Source organism: Chiloscyllium punctatum, chromosome 26 (assembly GCF_047496795.1).
Source record: "Chiloscyllium punctatum isolate Juve2018m chromosome 26, sChiPun1.3, whole genome shotgun sequence".
Classification (NCBI taxonomy): domain Eukaryota; kingdom Metazoa; phylum Chordata; class Chondrichthyes; order Orectolobiformes; family Hemiscylliidae; genus Chiloscyllium; species Chiloscyllium punctatum.
Genome location: NC_092764.1, coordinates 2,390,102 through 2,415,764, shown reverse-complemented (window position 1 = coordinate 2,415,764; position 25,663 = coordinate 2,390,102). Strand labels below are relative to the sequence as shown.

The following is a 25,663-nucleotide window of genomic DNA, read 5'->3' as shown; positions in this document are numbered from 1 at the left end:
GCAGGAATAGATCATTTGCCCCTTCAAGCCTGCTTCGCCATTCAATATGATCATGACTATTCCTGTATTTCATAGCCATTTTCTACTGGTTCTGAATACCCTTTGATGTCTTTAAAATCTAAAAATTCATCTTTTTTGTGGATATGTTCCGTGACTTGGCCTCCACAGTTCTGTGATAGAGAATTCTACAGATTTATTACCCTTTGAATCAAGATATTTTTCCCCATCTCTGTCCTACATGTTCTGTCCTAAATCTTGATATTGTCCTCTGGTTCTAGATTCCCTAACCAGGAAAAATGTCCTTCCTGTATCTAGTCTGTCCAGCCCTACTAAAATTTTATACATTTCAGTTGGTCCCCTCATCCTTTTAAACCCTAGTTATTGTCGTCCCGTTTCCCCCTCAGTTGAAAAAAACACTGAGTCACAGTATAGTTTTACCTTCTTCATCTTTGTTCCGGGTCTTGGAGGGAGAGAGAATGATCGCACATGTGCACAGGGACATGAGTTCACGGTCTTCTCTGGAACAGCAGTTTCTCAATGAACTATATAGTCATTTTACAGGGAGGAGCATTCAGATAAGGCAATATACATATTAATTGTGTGACCGTTATAATCAATGACTATCAATAGTAGAGACCAAGTATCACCAGGTCACACTTTCAAGGTGAGAGGTGAAATGTTTAAGGGGGATACGCGTGGCAAGAACTTTACACAGAGGGTGGTCGGTGCCTGGAACGCGTTGCCAGCAGAGATAGTAGAGGCAGGCATGATCGATTCATTTAAAGTTTAAGGTGGTCTGGACAGATGCATGAGTAGCTGGGGAGCAGAGGGATACAGATGCTTAGGAATTGGGGACAGGTTTAGACAGTGGATTGGATTAGCTCAGGCTTGGGGGGGCCAAAGGGCCTAATCCTGGGCTGTAAATTTTCTTTGTTCTTTACTGTTATGCAATATATGCTCTTAACCTTGTTAACTGGATTCATACAGTGGATACTTTTCCCCTTGTTAGCTGGCATTACATACTGAATGCTTCCAATGTTGTTAAATGTCTCTACATGATCAATGCTTTTCCACCATATTAACCTATTACCTTTGCCTCCAGCACCCCATTGTTAACTGTAAGTTCTTATCTGATCCGAGTCATGCTTAGCTGAACTTCATGTTTCACAAAACTGAGCTTAACCCTTTCCCTACATGCTTATACCCTATATACATTCTCATTCCCACCTTTGATGATTTCCTGACAACCAATGGGCAGCATGGTGGCACAGTGGTTCGCACTGCTGCCTCACAGTGTCAGAGACCCAGGTTCAATCCCCGCCTCAGGCAACTGTCTGGGTGGAGTTTGTACATTCTCCCCGTATCTGCGTGGGTTTCCACCGGGTGAACCTCTTATTTCACAAAACTCAGAACGTAATTTTTGAGTGGGAGCAGCGGCCGAGGAAAAACGAACCCGGGAGACTACAGCTAAGGTAAGACAGTTTGTTTCAAAATTACTTACCTGTAGCGGGCAGCGGAAGTGAGGTTGGAGCGCATAGCTGGGCGGGAAGGTAAGTGATTAGTATTTGAGTGGGTGTGTTCTAGACCCCAGGTCCTACTTCCGTAGGGCCTCCCTCCCACCCTCCTCCTCTAACCTAACTTTAAAGTCCACAGGTTATTGACTCAGTGTTCTTGTTTTTGGAGACAGTGTACAGTCATGGCAGCGCAGGCGGTGGAATGTTCCTCCTGCAGGATGTTTGAGGTAGGGGTGACCACCGATACTCCTGCCGACTTCGTGTGCAGGAAATGCAGTCAGATCCTGATCCTCACCGAACGAGTTAGGGAACTGGAACTGGAGCTGGATGAGCTGAGGATTATTCAAGAGGCTGAGAGGGTGATCGATAGAAGCTACAGGGACATAGTTACGCCAGAGAACAGAGGTAGCTGGGTAACAGTTAGAGGTGGGAAGGGGAGGAAGCAGGCAGTGCAGGGTTCCCCTGTGGTCGTTCCCCTAAAAAATAAGTATGCAGCTTTGGAAACTGTTGGGGGGGACAGCCTTGCAGGTGTAAGCTGCAGTGAAGGGGTCTGTGGCTCTGAGATTCAGAAGGGAAAGGGGGAGAAGAGGAGAGCGCTAGTTATAGGGGACTCTCTAGTTAGAGGGACGGACAGGCGGTTCTGTGGACATGAGCGAGACTCTCGGCTGGTTTGTTGCCTCCCGGGTGCTAGGGTCCGAGACGTCTCGGACCGTGTCTTCAGAATCCTTAAGGGGGAGGGTGTGCAGCCAGAAGTCGTGGTACACATTGGCACCAACGACATAGGTAGGAAGAGGGGTGGGGAGGTCATTCAAGAGCTCAAGGAGTTAGGCTGGAAGCTAAAAGCTAGGACAGACAGAGTCGTCATCTCTGGGTTGTTGCCGGTGCCACGTGACAGAGAGGCAAAGAATAGGGAGAGAGTGCAGTTGAACACGTGGCTGCAAGGATGGTGTAGGAGGGAGGGCTTCAGATATTTGGACAATTGGACTGCATTCTGGGGAAGGTGGGACCTGTATAAACAGGACGGGTTGCACCTGAACCAGAAGGGCACCAATATCCTGGGGGGTAGGTTTGCTAGCACTCTTCGGGGGGGGGTTTAAACTAATTTGGCAGGGGGATGGGATCCGGACTTGTAGTCCAGCAAGTAAGCTAGCTGTGTGTCAGGATGTCCAAGACTGTAGGGAGGCTGTGGAGAAGTTAGCACTGACAGGGAATACTTGCGGACACAGAGATGGGCTCAAGTGCGTATACTTCAATGCAAGGAGTATCAGAAATAAGGTGGGTGAACTTAAGGCGTGGATCGGTACCTGGGACTACGATGTTGTGGCCATCACGGAAACATGGATAGATGAGGGACAGGAATGGCTGTTGGAGGTTCCTGGTTACAGATGTTTCAGTAAGATTAGGGAGGGTGGTAAAAAAGGAGGGGGGGTGGCATTGCTAATTAGAAATGGTATAACGGCTGCAGAAAGGAAGTTTGAGGGGGATCTGTCTCTGGAGGTAGTATGGGCTGAAGTCAGAAATAGGAAAGGTGCAGTCACCTTGTTGGGTGTTTATTATAGGCCCCCCAATAGCAGCAGAGATGTGGAGAAACAGATTGGGAAACAGATTTTGGAAAGGTGCAGAAGCCACAGGGTCGTAGTCATGGGCGACTTCAACTTCCCAAATATTGATTGGAAGCTCTTTAGATCAAGTAGATTGGATGGGGCAGTGTTTGTGCAGTGTGTCCAGGAAGCTTTTCTAACGCAGTATGTAGATTGTCCAACCAGAGGGGAGGCCATATTGGATTTGGTACTCGGTAACGAACCGGGAAAGTGGTGGGCTTGTTAGTGGGTGAACATTTTGGTGATGGCGACCACAATTCTGTGACTTTCACCTTGGTTATGGAGAGAGATAGGTGCGCACAACAAGGAAGTTTTTACAATTGGGGGAAGGGAAATTACGATGCTGTAAGACAGGATTTGAGGAGCATACGTTGGGAGCATAGGCTGTCAGGGAAGGATGTGGTGGAAATGTGGGACTTTTTCAAGGAGCAGATACGACGTGTCCTTGATATGTATGTACCGATCAGGCAGGAAAGAAATGGTCGTGTGAGGGAGCCTTGGTTGACGAGGGAGGTTGAATGTCTAGTAAAGAGGAAGAAGGAGGCTTGCATAAGGTTGAGGAAACAAGGTTCAGACAGAGCAGTGGAGGGATACAGGATAGCCAGAAGGGACCTGAAGAAAGGGATTAGGAGAGCTAAGAGAGGGCATGAAAAATCCCTGGCGGATAGGATCAAGGATAACCCCAAGGCATTCTATGCGTATGTGAGAAACCTGAGAATGACGAGAACGAGGGTAGGTCCGATGAAGGATAGTGGTGGGAGACTGTGTATTGAGTCGGAAGAGATAGGAGAGGTCTTGAACAAGTACTTCTCTTCAGTATTTACGAACGAGAGGGACCGTATTGTTGAAGAGGAGAGTGTGAAACGGACTGATAAGCTAGAAGAGATACCTGTTAGGAAGGAAGATGTGTTGGACATTTTGAACAACTTGAGGATAGACAAGTCCCCCGGGCCTGACGGGATATATCCTAGGATTATGTGGGAAGCAAGAGAGGAAATTGCAGTACCGTTGGCAATGATCTTCTCGTCTTCACTGGCAACTGGGGTGGTACCAGGGGACTGGAGAGTAGCGAATGTTGTGCCCCTGTTCAAAAAAGGGAATAGGGATAACCCCGGGAATTACAGGCCAGTTAGTCTTACTTCTGCGGTAGGCAAAGTAATGGAAAGGGTACTGAGGGATAGGATTTACGAGTATCTGGAAAGACACTGCTTGATTAGGGACAGCCAGCACGGATTTGTGAAGGGTAGGTCTTGCCTTACAAGTCTTATTGAATTCTTCGAGGAGGTGACCAAGCATGTGGATGAGGGTAGAGCAGTGGATGTAGTGTACATGGATTTTAGTAAGGCATTTGATAAGGTTCCCCATGGTAGGCTTATGCGGAAAGTCAGGAGGCATGGGATAGAGGGAAATTTGGCCAATTGGATAGAAAACTGGCTAACCGGTCGAAGTCAGAGAGTGGTGGTAGATGGTAAATATTCAGCATGGAGTCCAGTTACAAGTGGAGTTCCGCAGGGATCAGTTCTGGGTCCTCTGCTGTTTGTAATTTTTATTAATGACTTAGAGGAGGGAGTCGAAGGGTGGGTCAGTAAATTTGCAGATGATACAAAGATAGGTGGAGTTGTGGACAGTGAGGAGGGCTGTTGTCAGCTGCAGAGGGACTTAGATATGATGCAGAGCTGGGCTGAGGAGTGGCAGATGGAGTTCAACCCTGCCAAGTGTGAGGTTGTCCATTTTGGAAGAACAAATAAGAATGCGGAATACAGGGTTAATGGTAGGGTTCTTGGTCAGGTGGAGGAACAGAGGGATCTTGGGGTCTATGTACATAGATCTTTGAAGGTTGCCACTCAGGTGGATAGAGTTTGTAAGAAGGCCTATGGAGTATTATCGTTCATTAGCAGAGGGATTGAATTCAAGAGTCGTGAGGTGATGTTGCAGCTGTACAGGACTTTGGTTAGGCCACATTTGGAGTACTGTGTGCAGTTCTGGTCGCCTCACTTTAGGAAAGATGTGGAAGCTTTGGAGAGGGTGCAGAGAAGATTTACCAGGATGTTGCCTGGAATAGAGAGTAGGTCGTACGAGGATAGGTTGAGAGTTCTCGGCCTTTTCTCGTTGGAACGGCGAAGGATGAGGGGTGACTTGATAGAGGTTTATAAGATGATCAGAGGAATAGATAGAGTAGACAGTCAGAAACTTTTTCCCCGGGTACAACAGAGTGTTACAAGGGGACATAAATTTAAGGTGAAGGGTGGAAGGTATAGGGGAGATGTCAGGGGTGGGTTCTTTACCCAGAGAGTGGTGGGGGCATGGAATGCGCTGCCCGATGGAGTGGTAGAGTCAGATTCATTGGCGACCTTTAAGCGGCATTTGGATAGGTACATGGATGGGTGCTTAATCTAGGATAGAAGTTCGGCACAACATCGTGGGCCGAAGGGCCTGTTCTGTGCTGTATTGTTCTATGTTCTATGTTCTAATTCTTTCCCTGCCTGCTTATACCCTTTACATATTCTCATAGTGAATATAGACCCAGATGAACTAATCTCTCCTGACAGGACAGTTCTGTCACCCTTGGTTTCTGCCAAATGAATCTCCACTGTATTCCTTCTTTGGCAAGTATATCCATTCTTAGGTAGGGAGACCAAACCTACACACAATACTAAAGAGCTGTAGCTGTGGTCAGTTGACTAGATTGCTTATTTGCAATACAGAGTGATACCAACAACTTGGGTTCATTGCCTGCACTGGCTGAGGTTATTATGAAGGCCCTGCCTACTCAACTTTGTCCTTCTCTTGAGGCATGATGACTCTCGGGTTAGAATCATCACCAGTTATTTTTTTAATGAGAGAACATCCCTGTCGTTCTCGGGAACAATGGTGAGTTTAGGTAAATGCAGTAAGAAATAGCTACATCTGAACTCATCCTTTTGCAATCAAGGTTAGTATATCATTTGCCTTCCTAATTGCTTGCTTGTTTACTTTCATTGACTGGTGTACAAGGACACACAGATCCCTTTGTACATGCATGCTTCCCAATATATCACTATTTAAATCGCACTTATTTTCTGTTTTTTTTTAACAGGAAAGTGCATAACTTCACATTTTGTCATTTTGTAATGGTGAAGGTTTGAGTGGATGTGGGTAATGTGGAGGTTGACAACATTGTAAGAAGGATATGGAGTCCATAAGACATAGGAGTGGAAGTAAGGCCATTCGGCTCATCGAGTCCGATCCGCCATTTAATCATGGCTGATGGGTATTTCAACTCCACTTACCTGCATTCTCCCCGTAGCCCTTAATTCCTTGTGACATCAAGAATTTATCAATCTCTGCCTTGAAGACATTTAGCGTCCCGGTCTCCACTGCACTCCGCGGCAATGAATTCCACAGGCCCACCACTCTCTGGCTGAAGAAATGTCTTCGCATTTCTGTTCTGAATTGATCCCCTCTAATTTTAAGGCTGTGCCCACGGGTCCTAGTCTCCCCACCTAACGGAAACAATTTCTTAGCGTCCACCCTTTCCAAGCCATGTATTATCTTGTAAGTTTCTATTAGATCTCCCCTTAACCTTCTAAACTCCAATGAGTACAATCCCAGGATCCTCAGCCGTTCCTTGTATATTAGACCTACCATTCCAGGGATTATCCGTGTGAATCTCTGCTGGACACGCTCCAGTGCCAGTATGTCCTTCCTGAGGTGTGGGGCCCAAAACTGGACACAGTACTCCAAATGGGGCCTAACCAGAGCTTTATAAAGTCTCAGTAGCACATCGCTGCTTTTATATTCCAACCCTCTTGAGATAAATGACAACATTGCATTCGCTTTCTTAATCACAGATTCAACCTGCATGCTTACCTTTAGAGAATCCTCAACTAGCACTCCCAAATCCCTTTGTACTTTGGCTTTATGAATTTTCTCACTGTTTAGAAAGTAGTCCATGCTTGTATTTTTTTTTCAAAAGTGCAAGACCTCGCATTTGCTCACATTGAACTTCATAAGCCATTTCCTGGACCACACTCCCAAACTGTCTAGATCCTTCTGCAGCCTCCCCACTTCCTTAGTACTACCTGCCTGTCCACCTATCTTCATATCATTGGCAAACTTCGCTAGAATGCCCCCAGTCCCTTCATCCAGATCATTAATATATAACCGAGTCAGGTAGACTCGGGGAGAAAAAAGAGGCTGAAATTGTGGCTAGGGAAGGTGGGGACAGTCTAGTGAGTTGGCTGGGTGAGGAAGTTTTTTTTGCAAAAAACGAGAAGCTATTCATGGTGTTAGAACCCTTGCTGAGGTTGTTTATTTGTCTGGTTTGGAGCTGTGAACTGAGAGCTGAATGTGACTTTTAGTCTGTGAGCAGTAGCATTTTTTATTAAAAACACATCAACAACTTGATTTATGTTTGAGGCCAGGACTGGAAGTTAATTGCGGGTTGATTCTTATTCAAAGAACTCTCCAAACTTTTCATTTCCGAGCATGTATTGTACTCAGAAAGATGGCGGATGTTTGAATGTTAACTGGGGCCTCATAGGGAGACAACCAGACAAACAAACAGAAATAAAAGTTTGAACTGGTTTTTTAGCTGTGTGTAAATCAAAAAGATTGTGCCTGACAAAGTACAAGATGGAGCTTAAATTGCTCCCTGGTTATTTCCTCATTAACAACTGATTGAAAATTCAGAGAATAGAATCTCGATATTAAATGAATTTTTTCCGGAGCCTACTGAAAGCTATTTACATGCATTGATATATTAAAAAAACAAATTAAATGTTATCCTGTGTGCCTGCAATGTTATGGATGATAGAGTCTGGCTACCTACATCTCACTTGTTTTTTTTCCTTTAGGCCAACCCTGAACTGTGTCTGTTTGTCTCTTTGTGATTGGGGGCTCAAATTGAAGAAGGTTGTGTTTAAATGATAGACATTTATTATGTTCCCTTGTTGCTTATCTTTGCTCAAACTATTGCATTATTCATAAATTGTTAGCTCTTCTGTTTAAGCTATAACTTGGTGTCTGGTGTCAGTTATTCACAAAGCCTGGTACTGTTTATTCAAAAAGTCTGGTTAGGAATCATTTGGATCAGTTTTGAGGATCTTTAAATGTTTTAATTTTATGGTGTTGCAAATACAGGGAGGCTGATTTGATTTGGCTGTTTGTCTCTGCCATAATACTTCTCTGAGGAGAGGGGTGTTTGGCTGGAGAGTGTGGAATGTTTGTGTTTTTAACATATTGTTGATCTTCATGTGGGCTGGCAGGTGGTGTCTGTGTGTGTTGGAAAAACACGAACATTCTCACAAACCCCAGCATGGCTGCGTCACCGCTGTGGGCAGCTGCTCTCCGAAAGACTGATGAAGCCAAATGGTGTTCAGGTGGTGGTCAGAGGAATAGTGGAAGGAGCTGGAGGTAAGCAATCAGGCCAATATGGAGATCAGATAGGCCTTGCTGGCATTGTTTGGGAAGAGCTTTGGAAATGATTACTTGCACAGCATTGGGATTCCAGATGATCTGGGTTTATTATATAGTATTCACGCCCCAGGTGGGAATCAAATGGTCTTTGGTAAGCATGTTTGTAAGTGATGGGATTTTTGTGTGAAAACATTTGTCAATTTTTTAAAATAATTGCTGAATTATGCCTTGTGTCAGTTTAATTACTATGGTGTCTAGGAAATTAATGCAATGCTTGTATGTTGCAGCTTTAAATTCAATGGAGCACTGATGATTATTGATGAATTGTTCTTATTATGCTCCTGTGAGAGTCTAATTACACCATGTTGTCAACACCTGAAGCTGGATGGATTCAAGAGTTTTTACAATATATGGGAAAATGCATTTGTTACTGTTGTTGTGAATGCGGTTAGTTATTAAATGCCATTCTATTTTTACAGAACAGTACAAGGATAGTTACTGCAGATTAAAATCTTGCATATTTGTGTACGTGTAATGGAAGCATATTAGCTATGATTTAATTAGTCTGCAGATAACTTGTTTAGAATGATGGCTTTTTGTGTGTTGAAATACGTGTCAGTTATTTTGAACAAAATTTTAGTTGCTACCTTATGTGTGTTGTCGTTGTTGTGGGTATGTTTGCCAAACTGGGAAGTTGGTTTGTGGATGTCTCGTCCCCAGTCTAGGTGACACCTTCTGTGCTTTGGAGCCTCCTGTGAAGTGCGGCTGTACTTTGTTTTCTGGAATTTGTTTGGTTCCATTCCTGCTGCTTCCAGTTGCCGGTTCTGATTGTTCATTGTATTGACCGGTGTATTGGGTCTAGTTCTGCGTGTTTGTTAATGGCGTCTGTGGATGAGTGCCATGCTTCTAGAAATTCTCTGGCTGTCGCTTGTTTAGCTTGTCCTATGAACTTTGTGTTGTCCCAGTCGAAGTTGTGGTCTTTGTCATCTGTGTGTATGGCTACTAGGGACAGCTGGTTCTGGTGTTCAATGGCTAGTTGATGTTCATGGATGCGAGTTGCTAGTTGTCTGCCTGTTTTTCCTGTATAGTGTTTCATGCGATCTTTGCATAGAATTTTGTAATTGGTGTTTGTCTGGCACATGATGGGTATAGGATCTTTTGTCCTAGTGAGTTGTTGTCTGAAGGTGGCTGTCAGTTCATGGGCTGTCATGAATCCGAGTGGTCGGAGAAGTCTGGCTGTCAGTTCTGAGATGTTTTTTAGAGAAGGTAGCGGGCTGTTGACTTAATTTGTGGCATGTCCTCATTGCGTTGTTTGTTTGTTAGGCATCTGTGGATGAAGTTGCAGGTATTTCTATTCTTGGCAAAGACTCTGTAGAGGTGTTCTTCTCTTTGTATGTTGGGAGTGCTGTAGTGTGTTGTAGCCCTTTTTGAATAGGGTCTGAATTCAGCTTCTCTTGTGTGTGTACGGGTGGTTGCTGTTCTAGTTCAGGATCTGGTCCGCATGTGCCTTTTCTGTACACTTGTGTGTTGCATTCACTGTTCTGTGTTCTTTCTACCAACACATCCAGGAATAGGCGTTGATTGTTGGTTTCCACCTCTCTCAAATCTGAGAACCCTAAGTTGGGTGAGTCCATAGATGTTCATTGATCTGTTCATATAGTTGGTTGTTGAATGTGAAGTGTGTCGTCAAGCACAGGTCTAGTAGTTTGATCGTCCTTTTGATCAGTCCTTGTTGATAGGTTCCCCGTGATGGTTCCTGCTCTCTTATTCCAAGAGGTTAGCTATTGTCACCCTGGCTAGAGTTTTGTCAATTTAAGTGAACAGTGCAGTTACATCAAATGAGGGCATTGCTTCATCCTTGTCTATGTTTATGTTCTTGATGTTGTCTAGGAATTCATGTGATGATTGTATGGAGTGTTTGGATCTGCTGACAAGGTGTTTCAGTTTTTGTTGAAGTTTTTTTGACAGTTTATGCAATGGAGTTCCTGGGAGTTCCACAATGGGTCCAACTAATATGTTTGGTTTGTGTACCTTGGGTAATCCATAAAATCTTGGGGTGTTGTTGCTTTCTGGTTTCATCCTTTGTAGGTCAATCCTGGCTATCAGCCCTTTTTATTTGTAGTGTGTTGTTTATTCTATTGGTTAGCTGTGGTGTGGGATCACTCTCCCTCTTTAGGTAGGTGTCATTATCTGCAATTAGTTTCTCTGCTTTCTGAATATATTCGAATGACTGTTATTATGGACAAGACCGAATATATTCAAAAGAATATATGGCAAAAAACTTTCAACAAAAACTGAAACACCTTGACAGTGGATCCAAACACTCCATATAATCATCACATGAATTCCTAGACAACATCAAGAACATAAACATAGTCAAGGACAAAGCAATGCCCTCATTTAATGTAACTGCACTGTTCACATAAATTGACAAAACTCTAAGCCAGGGTGACAATAGCCAACCTCTTGGACTAGCAGAACAAGCACCACGATGGGGAACCTATCAACCAAGACTGCATACTCAAACTATTAGACCTGTGCTTGACGACACACTTCACATTCACAAATATATGAACAGGTCAATGGAACACCTATGGGCTCACCCAAGTCAGGGCTCATAGTAGGAGCAGTGATGCAAAGATTTGAACAAACAGCCCTACCACAAATCCAGCCTAAACTCTGGTTCATATACGTGGACAACACTTTTGTTATTATTAAGAGAACAGAAATTTAGCTCACACACCAGATTATCAACACCATGCTCACAGAGATCAGATTTATGAGAGAAGTGGAAACCAGCAATCAACTCCTTTTTCTGGATGTGATGGTAGAAAGAACACCAAATGGTGAATGCACCACAAAAGTGTACAAAAAAGCCACACACATGGATCAGATCCTGAACTAGAACAACAACCAGCTGAACACGCACAAGAGAAGCTGAATTCGGACCCTGTTCAAAAGGGCTATGATACACTACAGCACTCCCAACCTACACAGAGAAGAAGAACACCTCCATGGAGTCTTTGCCAAGAATGGATATACCCGTAACTTAATCCGCAGATACCAATCAGACAGACCACACGATGAGGACGTGCCACGACCTAACTCACTAGCCACCCTATCTTATATTAAAAAAACTCAGAACTGATAGCCAGACTTCTCTGACCACTCGGATACATGACAGCCCATAAACCGACAGCCACCCTTGGACAATAACTCACCAGGACAAAAGACCCTATACCATCATGTGCAAGACAAACTTAGTCTTTACATGGAATCTTGTACATTTCATGAACACTATATAGGACAAACAGGCAGACAACTAGTAATCTATATCCATGAACATTAACTGGCCACTAAACGCCAAGACTAGCTGTCCCTAGTAGCATACGCACAGATGACAAGGACTACAAGTTCGACTGCGGCAACACAACGATCATAGGATAGGCTAAAAAGAGGACAACCAGAAAGCTTCTAGAAGCATAGCACTCATTCACAGACTCCTTCAACAAATACACAGAACTAGACCCAATATATCTGCCATTACAACGAGCTACCGGAAGTAGCAGGAATGGAACCGAATAAATTCCAGAAGACAAAGTACAACATCGCTTCACAGGAGTCTCTAAGGCACTGAAGATGTCACCTAGACAGGGTACAAGACATCTGCAAATCAACTTCCCAGCTCGGACGGGGACACGGTGCGGACGGGGACACAGACGGGAAAAGGTACTAAGCACACTATTAGGATTGAGGACCGAAAAGTCCCCTGTGCCTGATGGCCTATATCCTAGGCTATTAAAGGAAGTGGTAGTGAAGACAGTAGATCTATTGCTTACAATATTCTAAAATTCCCTGCCCACTGGAAAGGTTTCAGTGGGTTGGAAAATGACTAATGTAACACCCTTATTCAAAAAGGGAGGGAGGCAAAACATGGAAAATTACAAACCAGTTAGTTTAGCATCTGTTGTGGGGAAAGTGTTGGAATCAATTATCAAGGAAGCAATGTCAGGACATTTGGAAAGTCAAAACACTATCCATCAGAGTCAGCATGAAGGGCAAATCATGTTTGACTAATTTTATTAGAGTTAATTAAAAGTGTAAGAAGCAAGGTGGATAATGGGGATGCAGTAAATGTAACTTATCTGAACTTCTAGAAATTGACAAAGTGCCGTACAAAAGGTTAATTCACAAGGTTGGATCATATGGGATTAGGAGTAATTTACTAGCCTGGACTGATGACTGGCTGATGGATAGAAGACAGAGTCTGAATAAATGAGTTTTTTTTCTGAATGGTAAGATGTGACTAGTGAGGTGCCACACAATTTGGTCCTTTGACCCCAGCTATTCACAATCTACATTAATGACTTGGATACAGGGATAGAAGTCTTTATCGCCAAATCTTTGGACAACTCAAAACAGACGGCGGTAAATTTTGTTGAGGAAATAAGAACCTTACAAATGGATATAGATAGTTTAGGAGGTTGGGCCAAAACCTGGCAGATGGAGTTTAACGTTGATATATGCGAGGTCATGCATTTGGGTCGAAAAATTGGGAAGGCGACCTATTATCTTAATGGGGAGAGAATTTCAGGGTGCTCCGATCCACAGGGGCCTGGGTGTACTTATTCTTGAGTCAAGCAAAAATAGCAAGCAGGTACAGCAGATATTAAAGTGAATGGAAAGTTGGCTTTTATAGTTAAAGGAATAGAATATAAAGCTAAAGAAGTATTGTTGCAACTGTACAAGGTATTGGTGAGACTGCATGTGGAGTACTGTGCACAGTTTTGTTCCCGTTATTTGAGGAAAGATGTGTCATCGGAGGCAGTTCAGAAGAGTTTCACGAGATTGGGTTTGTTGTCTGAAGAGAGATTAAACAGTTTAGGCCTGCGCTGTTTGGAATGTAGAAGAATGATGGGAGATCAAATTGAGATAATATTGATGATAAAAGGTGTGGATAAAATGACATGAAGTGGACGCTTCGTCTTGTGGGGCATTCTAGGACAAGCTCATGGTCTTAGGATAAGAGGTGGCAAATTTGAAACAGTTGAGGAGAAACTGGTCAGGGTTGTGAACTTTTGGAATTTGCTACCCTAAAGTGAGTAGATGCTGTGACAGTAAATTTAAGGAGGAGTTAGACAGATTTTTAACTGGTACTGGTTGAAGGGATATGGAGAGTAAGCAAGAAAATGGGGTTGAGGAGCATATCAGCCATGATCAAATGATGGAGCAGACACAGTAGGCTGAATGGCTTAATTCTACTCCTTTATCTTATGAACTTATATGGCAGTTACTTTCAAAACCAGAAGTCAACACTGATCAGTGTGTTAATGTCGGTTGCTGTATGTGGAACTTTGGAGATTAGACAAAACATTTTGCAAAAATCTTTTGTTCAGGTATTGGGAATACATAAGTTTCAGTGGATGCACACAGGTTTTAGGGGGATTGGAAGAGTTAGGTGTTTAAGGAGTGTGTTTGGATATTTGGTTGGGTGCATTAGGAGTTTAGTGTTAATTAGTATAGACTGATTTGTGGGGTTGTGTAAACAAGTTTAGGGTGTAATGATTTAGGAGAGCAGTTAGATGTGTGTTTGGGAGTTGTATTTTATGGTTCAGTGTGTGCACAGGGTAGGACATGGAAGATGAAATGTGTGTCATGGGTTCTGCACATGGTTTGAGGTGTGCTCAAGTTTGACATGGAGGGTGAATTGGATGTCTGCTTGGGGTTTATGTGTACTGATTTGGGGGTATGTTCAGGTTTGGCAGGGAGGGTGAATTTGAAATTGTGTGTTGACCTACTTTGAGGCCACTTATCGGTTTCTTTCTTGTATGTTTACAGCTGGAATTGCTGGAGGTCAAAGTGCAGAAGCCGCAGCTGCTGATTGGAGAAAGTGTGATATTGTTGCCAGGATTCTGGCATCCTGTCCTCAGCAGTGTCTGTCTGTTGAAGAATACTACAGGCAGGTGTGCCCTCAGGTAAAGACGGGGAACTTTTCAAAGTATATGTTTATTTAGAAATCAGAGTGCATAAGTATGGCCAGTGTAGATGGAGTACAGGGTGGGGAAATGTAGATTGATTGTTTGGGCACAAACTGAGAAATAAGAAAGCAATGATCACCTTATTGGGATTGTATTACATGTATCCCAATAGTCACCGGGAAATTGAGAAGCAAATTTGCAAGGGGATTTCAGATATCTCTAAGAATAATGAGGTTGTAATGATTTTAACTTTCCAAACATAGACTGGGACTGTCATAGTGTTAAGGGCTTGGATGGAGAAGAATTTAAGTGTGTACAAGAAAACTTTCTCATGTGGATGTGCCTACTACAGAAGCAGCAATACATGACCTTCTGTTGGGAAATAAGGCAGGGCACATGTCAGTGGGGAAACACTTTGGGGCGAGTGATCATAACTATTAGAATTATGGAAAAGGATGCTGAAGGGCTTTATGCCTGAAACATAACTTTCCGGTTCCTTGATTGCTGTCTGACCTGCTGTGCTTATCCAGCACCATCCTTTTCAACTCTTGACTCTTCAACACCTGCAGTCCTTACTTACTCCTAAATTGGAGGAAGGCCAATTTTGATGCTCTTAGCCAAGAACGTTTAAAAGTTGATTGGGGGAGGTTATTCGCAGGTAAAGGGATGTTAAGGAAGTGAGAGGCCTTTGAGAGAGAGTTTAGAGACTGTGTTCGTGTTGGTGTGAAGAGCAAGGTTGGTCGGTTTAGGGGATGCTGGATGACTACAGAAGTTGAGGTCAAGAAAAAGGCATGTATCAGGTATAGATAGCTGGGATTGAGTGAATCCCTAGAGGAGTATAAGGACAGTAGGTGTATACTTCAAAGGGAATTCAAGAGGGTAAAGAGGGGACATGAGATAGCTTTGGCAAATAGAATTAAGGAGAATGTTTTCCATCCTCTTGTCTGTGAGATTCATCAATTTCCTTTCTTTCTGCTGAGCTTCGACGCATTCCCACTCCCAAAATTATCTTTTTTTTTTGCCTTTATTCATCCTTGGGATGAGGGGCAGGACTGGCTAGGCAGCATATATTGTCCATCCCTAATGGCCCAGAAGACAGTTAGGAGTCAACAATATTGCTGTGGGTCAGGAGTCACATGTAAGGATGGCAGTTTCTTTCCCTAAAGGACATTAGTGAACTAGATGGGTTTTTCCAATAATTGACAATGGATCCATTGTCATCATTAGATTCTTAACTCCAGATCTTTACTGAATTCAAATTCCACCATCTGCTGTGGCAAGATTCCAACCCGGATCCCTAGACCGTTATCTTGGTGTCTAAATTAACAGTCCTGTTATAATAGGGAATATAAATTGTAGTTCGAGTATAGAGGAGGTTGAGAGTAGGGATGTCCAAAATAAGGTTTCAGGGTTGCAAGAAGGCACCGGCAAGGAAGAAATTGATTTGAAGTGTGTCTGTTTCAATGCCAGGAACATTCAGATTAAGGTGGATGAACTTGCAGCATGGATTGGTACCTGGGACTTCGATGTTGTGGCCATTAGAGACATGTGTAGCAGAGGGACAGGAATAGTTGTTGAAGGTTCCGGGATTTAGATATTTCAGAAAGAACACAGAAGATGGTAAAAGAGGGGGAAGTGTGGCATTGTTAGTCAAACTATTATAGCTGCAGAAAGGATGTTTGAGGACTTGTCAACTGAGGTAGTATGGGCTGAGATTAGAAAGAGGAAAGGAGAGATCACCATGTAGCGAGTTTTCTATAGGCCTCTGAAATAGTTCTAGAGATATTGAGGAAAAGATTGCAAAGATGATTCTCGATAGGAGTGAGTGTGACAGGGTAGTGTTATGAGGTCTTTAATTTTCCAAATATTGACTGGAAATACTATAGTTCAAGTACTTTAGATGGTTCAGTTTTTGTCCATTGTATGCAGGATAGTTTTCTGACACCGTATGTAGACAGGCCAACAAGGGGGTGAAACCACATTAGATTTGGTACTGGGTAATGAATCTGTCCAGGTGTTAGATTTGAAGGTAGGTGAGCATTTTGGTGATGGTGACCACAATTCAATTATGTTTACTTTAGCAATGGAAAGGGATAGGTATATACCAGATGGCAAGAGCTACAGCTGGGGGAACTACAATTACGATGCAATTAGACAAGATTTAGAATTTCAAGGAGGAGGAAGGAAACTGCGGGGGATGAACACAATAGAAATGTGGAGCTTTTTCAAGGAATAGTTAGTGTGTGTCCTTGATAAGTATGTACCTGTCAGGCAGGGAGGAAGTTGATGAGTGCAGGAGCCGTGGTTTACGAGCAAAGTTGATTTTCTCTTCAAGAGGAAGAAGATGGCTTATGTTAGGATGAAATGTGAAGGCTCGTTGGGCGATTGAAAGTTACAGGGTAGCCAGGAAAGACCGGAAGAGAGAACTAAGACAAGTGAGGTAGGGACATGAAAAGTCATTGGTAAACAAGATCAGGGAAAACTCTAAAACTTTCTATAGGAATATAAGGGATAAAAGAATGACAAGACTAAGATTAGGGCCAATCAAGGACAGTGGAAAGTTGTGCATGGAGTCAGAGGAGATGGTGCTAAATGAATATTTTTTGTCAGTATTCATACTGGAAAAAGACAATATTGTCAAGGAAAATACTGAGAAACAAGCTACTAGACTAGATGAGATTGAGGTTCATAAGGAGGAGTGTTAGAAATTCTGGAAAGTGTGAAAATATATAAATCCCCTAGTCTGATGGGATTTATCCTAGGATTCTCTGGGAAGTCAGGGAGGAGATTGCTGAGTCTTTGGCTTTGATCTTATTGTCGTCATTGTTGACAGAAATAGCACCAGAAGACTGGAGGATAGCAAATGTTGTTCCCTTGTTCAAGAAGGGGAATAGAGACAACCCTGGAAGTTATAGACCTGTGAGCCTTACTTCGGTTGTGGGTAAAGTGTTGGAAAAGGTGATAAGAGATAGGATTTATAATCATCTCAATAGGAATAAATTGATTAGGGATAGTCAACACTTTGTGAAAGGTAGGTCATGCCCCACAAACCTGGTTTAGTTCTTTGAGAAGGTGACCAAACAGGTGGATGAGGGCAAAGTCATTGATGTGGTGTACATGGATTTCAGTAAAGAGTTTGATAAGGTTCCCCAAGGTAGGCTATTGTACAAAATACAGAGGCATGGGATTGAGGATGATTTAACAGTTTGGATCAGAAGTTAGCTGAAAGAAAACACAGGGTGGTGGTTGATGGGAAATGTTCATCTTGGAGTTCAGTTCCTAGTGGTGTACCGCAAGATGTACAGGTCGGGTGAATTGGCCATGCTAAATTGCCCATAGTGTTAGGTGCATTAGTCAGAGGGAAATGGGTCTGGGTAGGTTACTCTTCGTAGGGTCGGTGTAGACTGGGGTTGGGCCAAAGGGCCTGTTTCCACACTGTAGGTAATCTAATCTAATCATTTAAATGTTGTAATTTTACCTGCCTCCATCACCTCTTCTGGTAGCTCATTCCATATACCCATCACCCTCTCCATGAAAACTTTAGCCGTCAGATCCTTTTTAAATCTTTCCCCTCTCGCCTTAAACTTATGTCCTCTAGTTTTGGACTCCCTCACTCTATGACAAAGTTCTTGGCTATTCAATCTATCCATCTCCTTCATGATTTTATAAACTTCTCCAAGGTTACCTTCAACTCTTGACATTCCAGAGGAAAAAAGTTCCAGCCTATTCAGGCTCTCCCTCTCAAACCCTCCAGTCCCAGGAACATCCTTGGAAATAATTTCTGCATCCCCTCAAGTTTAACAAAATCCTTCCTATAGAAGGGCAACCAGAATTGTGTGCATGGACAACATCTCATCTTCAGACCAGACGATTTATAACCTTCTGGATGTGATGTTGAGTTCAGTACCTTCACACTGTGAACCCACTCTCATTACTTCCCTTTCTTTTAGCTTTGCTGGTTGTATTCTCTCAACATGTACTCTTTTGGGTGGCACAGTGGCACAGTGGTTAGCACTGCTGCCTCACACCGTCAGAGACCCGGGTTCAATTCCCGCCTCAGGCGACTGACTGTGTGGAGTTTGCACGTTCTCCCCGTGTCTGCGTGGGTTTTCTCCGGGTGCTCCGGTTTCCTCCCACAGTCACAAAGATGTGCAGGTCAGGTGAATTGGCCATGCTAAATTGCCCGTAGTGTTAGGTAAGGGGTAAATGTAGGGGTATGGGTGGGTTACGCTTTGGCGGGGCGGTGTGGACTTGTTGGGCCGAAAGGCCTGTTGCTACACTGTAAGTAATCTTTCCCCCCCCCCTCACTCCAGAGGGACTATGTGTTCTTTCCTGTCTGGCAGTTAGATGCACTGTCGTTCAGCCATGTTCACATTTTGATCACTTAATCTGAACTGTCAACACCCTTTCTCCCCCAGCAGTCCAGCCACCTCCCCCTCCCTTGCATAAATGCTATTCCCTCCACACTTCACGTCAGCACTGAAGAAGAGTCATGGATACTGCTTGATCTGTGATCTCCAGCATTTTTTGTTTTCAGTACAGATTCCAGCATCTATAATTTGTTCCTATATTGTTCTGGAAAATGTTCCATATAAATTCCATGAATTCTTCCTCCGGCTACGACTGTCAATCTGACTTCCCAATCTACATGACTAAAACTGCCACCCCTGACTAATATACTGTTTTTTTTATATTCCCTCATTATCTCCTAGGCCAAATAGTGTTGGTATACTTAGGATATAGATATTATCACAGTGCTATTACAAAGGGAGTCACAGGATTTTGTCCAGTGAGTGGGAAGGAATTGCAATATTCAAGTCAAGTTGATCGGTGGCTTGGGGAACTTGGAAGTGATAGAGTTCCCCTATGCATTTGCTGTCCTTATCCTAGATGGTAGAAGTTATGTGTTTAGAAGGTGCCTTTGAAGGAGCCTGAGTGAGTTCTTGCAGTGCACCTTGTAGATGGTACATATTGCTATGCTTTACTTGGGTGGTGGAAGGAGTGTATCTTTAGAACAAAGAACAATTATAGCACAGGAACAGGCCCTTCAGCCCTCAAGCATGCGCCAATCCAGATCCTCTATCTAAACCTGCCACCTATTTTCTAAAGATCTGTATCCCTTTGCTCGTTTAGCTTTGTGATTGGGATGCCAGTTAAGCAGGGCTGCTTCGTCCTGAATGCTGTCAAGCTTCTGCAGTGTTGATGGACCTGCACTCGTCCAGGCAAATGGGGAAACAATGAACAGGATTTGGGAACTAAGGAGGTGGCTCACTTAACTCAGTATTCCCAATCCCTGGCTTGCTGTTTTATTCAAAGTATTTATAGAGCTGGTCTCATTCAGTTTCTGGACTATTGGAACTCTCAGGATGTTGATAGTGGGCTATTCTGCCACAAATGGTAACAAATGTCAAAGGGAAGTATTTAGGTTCTGTCTTGTTGAAAGTAGTTATTGATTGGTACTTATGTGATGTGAATGTCACTTGCCACTTATTGGTTCAAGCCTGAATGTTGTCCACGATCTGCTATAAGACTAAAAGAAATAGGAATAGGAGTAGGCTATTTGGCCCCTCAAGCATGCTTCACCATTCAGTAGGAGATCCCTGGATGGCCTTGGTGGTGTTTAGTCAGTATTTGACTATGATCCCAAGAAAGATCTGGTATTGACATGTGATGCCACCCCATATGGCATCGAGGTATTATTAGCACATAGGTGGCCCACTGGAGAGGAGGGACCAATAGCTAATGCACTTACACTCTGCATTAGCTACAGTCCTAAATATGCCCAAATAGAAAAAGGAGGATTGGCGATTATATTTGGAGTCAGGAAGTTCCACCAGTACTTTTACGGCAAAGATTCATGATAATCACGGACTACAAACCCCTACTTGGTCTGCAGTCACTGTTCCTTCTCCTTAACAATGTTGTCCTCCACTGTCTCTCTTGGCCCAACAAATTTCAGTTCTAGCTGCAACAACCCTTTGGTTTCCCCGTTAGCAACAATTGTTTCAGTTTGGAAAGGACTGGATCTTTTGTGTCCAAAGTCTGATATTATCAACTGTGACTTGTAGCGTGTCCAGAAAATTGAATCAGCTCTTCCACTGGGGGTACCACAGCTGGTATATCTGCTAATAGAAAATGGTTCAATGCATCCACATTTGCTCTGCCCCTATTGCATTAGTTATTGGTCCCTTCTCTCCAGTGGGCCAGCTATGAGCTAATAAAAACCTGATGCCATATGGGGTGGCATCACATGTCAATACCAGACCTTTCTTGGGATTATAGTGTGCCATCACATGGAAGTTTTGAGGAAGGATCACCAGACCTGAATGTTAATTTTGATTTCTGTTCACATATGCTGCCAGACCTGCTGAGCTTCTCCAGCAACCTGTTTTTGTTTATGATTTACAACAAACTTACTTAATTCAGTTTTCTTTAAAGGATAGTGGTTGTTTCTTCACTTCATAAAAAACTTAGGGTCTTTCTGAGACCGTTTCCAAACCTGACCCTTTTTAAGGAGTTGATTGAATTGTACTAGGATGGATGCCAAGTTGTGTGTGACCTTTGTCATGATTTACCAAATCCAGAAATGAACTGTGGGCGGCACGGTGGCACAGTGGTTAGCACTGCTGCCTCGCAGCGCCAGAGATCCGGGTTCAGTTCCCGCCTCAGGCGACTCTCTGTGTGGAGTTTGCACGTTCTCCCCGTGTCTGTGTGGGTTTCCTCCGGGTGCTCCGGTTTCCTCACACACTCCAAAAATGTGCAGGTCAGGTGAATTGGCCATGCTAAATTGCCCATACTGTTAGGTGAATGGGTCTGGGTGGGTTGCCCTTCAATGTGGACTTGTTGGGCCGAAGGGCCTGTTTCCATGCTGTAAGTAATCTAAACTCACCTCCTAGTCAGATGTGGGAGCCAGGGCACCTTTGATTGATCTCACTTTGTGTTTCAATGGGTGTAAACTGGTCTTGTTGACCCTGTAGCCCAAGTAGGTCATTTAGGGGACCTGGAACACAGTTTTCCCTTCTTAGGTGTACACCTTCCTTGGAAAAAAGCCTTCCGACTATATCCAAAGTTCTGGAAGTATTCCTTATTCGTGTTCTTTGTTATCAGGATGTCATCTAGGTAAATGAGGAATGTTCTCCATTGTCTGCTGAAAAATTGCTGACTACAAGCAGAATGGCAGTCTTGTGTATTGGTACAAACCCTTAAGGATATTAATTGTTTTTATACCTCTCCTCCTCCCCCGCCCCCCCCCCCCCCCCCCCAACCCCGGCCCCTTACCCTGAACATATGCCCTCTAGTTCTGGACTCCCCCACCCCAGGAAAAAGACTTTGTCTATTTATCCTATCCATGCACCTCATAATTTTGTAAACTCCTATAAGGTCACACCTCAGCTTCCGATGCTCCAGAGAAAACAGCTCCAGCCTATTCAATCTCTCCCTATAGCTCAAATCCTCCAATCTTGGCAACATCCTTGTAAATCTTTTCTGAGCCCTTTCAAGTTTCACAACATCTTTCCGATAGAAAGGAGACCAGAATTGCACGCAGTATTCCAAAAGTGGCCTAACCGATGTCCTGTACAGCGCAACATGACTTTCCAACTCCTGTACTCAATATTCTGACCAATAAAGGAAAGCATATCAAACACCTCCTTCACTATCATATCTACCTGTGACTCCACTTTCAAGGAGCTATGAACCTGCACTCCAAGGTCTCTTTGTTCAGCAACACTCCCAAAACCTTACCATTAAGTGTATAAGTCCTGCATAAGATTTGCTTTCCCAAAATGCAGCACCTCGCATTTATCTAAATTAAATTCCATCTGCCACATCTCAGCCCATTAGCCCATCTGATCCAGATCCTGTTGTAATCTGAGGTAGTAATCTTTGCGGTCCACTACACCTCCAATTTTGGTGTCATCTGCAAACTTACTAACTCTCCCTCTTATGCTCACATCCAAATCATTTATATAAATGATGAAAAGTAGAGGACCCAGCACTGATCCTTGTGGCACTCCACTGGTCACAGGCCTCCAGTCTGAAAAACAAACCTCCACCACCACCCTCTGTCTTCTACCTTTGAGCCAGTTCAGTATCCAAATGGCTAGTTCTCCCTGTATTCCATGAGATCTAACCTTGCTAATCAGTCTCCCATGGGGAACCTTGTCAATGCCTTATTGAACATAGAACATTACAGCACAATACAAGCCCTTCGGCCCTCGGTTGCACCAACCTGTCATACCAATCTGAAGCCCATCCAACCTACACTATTCCATGTACGTCCATATGCTTGTCCATTGATGACTTAAATGTACTTAAAGTTGGCGAATCTACTACCATTGCAGGCAAAGCATTCCATACCCTTACTGCTCTCAGAGTAAACTACCTCTGACATCTGTCCTATATCTATCACCCCTCAATTTAAAGCTATGCCCCCACATGCTCGCCGTCACCATACTTGGAAAAAGGCTCTCCCTGTCCACCCTATCTAACCCTCTGATTATATTATATGTCTCTATTAAGTCACCTCTCAACCTTCTCTCTAACGAAAACAGCCTCAACTCCCTCAGCCTTTCCTCATAAGACCTTCCCTCCATACCAGGCGACATCCTAGTAAATCTCCTCTGCAACCTTTCCAAAGCTTCCATGTCCTTCTTAGAATGCAGTGACCAGAATTGTACACAATACTCCCAAGTGCGGCCGCACCAGAGTTTTGTACAGCTGCAGCATAACCTCATGGTTCCAGACCTCGATCCCTCTATTAATAAAAGCTAAAACACTGTATGCCTTCTTAACAACCCTGTCAACCTGGGTGACAACTTTCAAGGATCTGTGTACATGGACACCGAGATCTCTCTACACATCTATGTTACCGAGAATCTTACCATTAACCCAGTACTTTGCATTCTGGTTACTCCGACCAAAGTGAATCACCTCACACTTGTCCACATTAAACTCCATTTGCCACCTCTCAGCCCAGCTCTGCAGCTTATCTATGTCTTTCTGTAACCTACAACATCCTTTGTCACTATCCATAACTCCACCGACCTTAGTGTCGTCTGCAAATTTACTAACCCATCCTTCTACGTCCTCATCCAGGTCGTTTATAAAACTGACGAACAGCAGTGGACCCAACACTGACCCTTGCGGTACACCACTAGTAACTGGACTCCAGGATGAACACTTCCCATCAACCACCAACCCCTGTCTTCTTTCAGCAAGCCAATTACTGATCCAAACTGCCATATCTCCCACAATCCCATTCCTCCACATTTCGTACAATAGCCTACTATGGGGAACCTTATTGAACGCCTTGCTGAAATCCATATACACCACATCAACCGGTTTACTCTCATCTACCTGTTTGGTCACCTTCTCAAAGAACTCAATAAGGTTTGTGAGGCACGACCTACCCTTCACAAAACCGTGCTGACTATCCCTAATCAAATTCTTCTTTTCTAGATGATTATAAATCTTATCTCTTATAACCTTTTCCAACAATTTACCAACAACTGAAGTAAGGCTCACTGGTCTATAGGGTTGTCTATACTCCCCTTCTTGAACAGGGGAACCACATTTGCTATTCTCCAGTCTTCTGGCTCTATTCATGTAGACAGTCTGAGGTCCATATAGATCACGTCCACCATTCTGCCCTCATTAATCCTCTTTGTTACTTTTTCAAAAAACTCAATCAAGTTTATGAGACATGATTTCCCATGCAAAAGCCATGTTGACTATCGCTAATCAGTCCATGTACATGTACATCCTGTCCCTCAGGATTTCCTCCAACAACTTGCCCACCACTGATGTCAGGCTCATTGGTCTATAGTTCCCTGGCTTTCCCCTACACCTTTCTTAAACAGTGGCACCACGTTAGCCAACCTCCAGTCTTCCAGTCACCCGTGACAATCGAAGATACAAATATCTCAGTAAGAGGCCCAGCAATCACTTCCCTAACTTCCCACAGAGTTCTATGGTATACCTGATCAGGTCTTGGGGATTTATTCACTTTTACGCATTTCAAAACATCCAACACTTCCTCCCCTGTAACTTGGGCATTTTTCAAGATGTCACCATCTATTTTCCTACGTTCAATATCTTCCATGTCTTTTTCCACAGTAAATACTGATGGGTTCTCAGCCTAGCTAAAGTCTTGCACAAATTTAAAGGGCTGGAGTTCAGACCGTATTTTATTAAAACCTGATTCTGCTATCACTGAAACAGCCGGATCAGTGTTAATCTCCATTCAAACCAGATGGCCATTTAATTGGATCCAAACCAGATGCAGGTGGAATTTTCAAGGTATGAACTCTCTTGGACATCCTCCTGGATATTGACTTACGAGTAAACTTAATCTATTTAAGTCTAGTATGACTCTGTTACTGTCCTGAATCTGCATAATGACAACAATTACAATATCTTACCAGGCACGATCATGAAGAAAATTATAACTGGCCGACATTTGGTTTTGTTTTGGGATTTCCCTGTTGGCCCACCTAATGTCATTCTTCTCAGGATATTTCCTGAGTGAGTCTATGCAGTTGTTTGCAATCGAGTACTGTTTCCCAAGCTAAGGCAGACAGGTGAGGGTGTCCACTGCCATCAGAATACCTTGCGACTGACATGCTCCATTTGCCACATTTCCTGTAATAAAGCCAGTTGTAGCACCTGGTTGAGCTTCAGCCAAGTCATGTTTTTGCATGTCAGCCAGAACTACCAGATTAATCCTAATCAGGGAATTTGTATTCTATAAGGTCCAGCTAGCTGACTTTGTTACAATTTCTACAGTTCTTAACAACTGCTGCTCAATGAATCAACTCACAAGTTTCCTGTGATTTTAAAAAAAAAAAATCATGTTATCTATAAGTAAGTGAAAGAAAGACAACAATTCTGTACAAAATTGCATTCAGAAATTTGATATTCCTCATTAGAGCTGCAAACCAATAGCTTTAAAAAAAAGCCAATTTCTAAGCATGAAACAAAACTATTTACATTCCCATTAAGGCTATAAGGGTATCTCAAAACATATGCTTATATTTATTTCACCACCACTTGCACGGTTTTGCCTTCTGTCTCATGCTTTGAAGTATTAGTGAATATCTCTGGGTATTCCCCTCTCCTGCTTCAGGAAAATTGACTGTGATTGGTTAGGGTCAAAAATCACATGGCACCAGGC

General features: G+C 43.3%; 1 protein-coding gene across 6 annotated transcripts in view; it reads left to right on the top strand.

Annotated features, from left to right (window-relative positions):
- Nucleotides 1–25,663, top strand: part of tango6 (transport and golgi organization 6 homolog (Drosophila)) — a 222,260-nt gene that overhangs the window by 22,490 nt on the left and 174,107 nt on the right. For all 6 annotated transcript variants that reach the window (XR_011964222.1, XR_011964221.1, XM_072595747.1 and 3 more), the window contains exons 4-5: nt 8,362–8,509; nt 14,351–14,487. Coding sequence is in view for 4 of the 6 variants with exons in the window: in XM_072595747.1 (XP_072451848.1) it covers nt 8,362–8,509; nt 14,351–14,487 (285 nt within the window). In the remaining 2 variants the exon portion in view is untranslated. The remainder of the gene's footprint in view (nt 1–8,361; nt 8,510–14,350; nt 14,488–25,663) is intronic.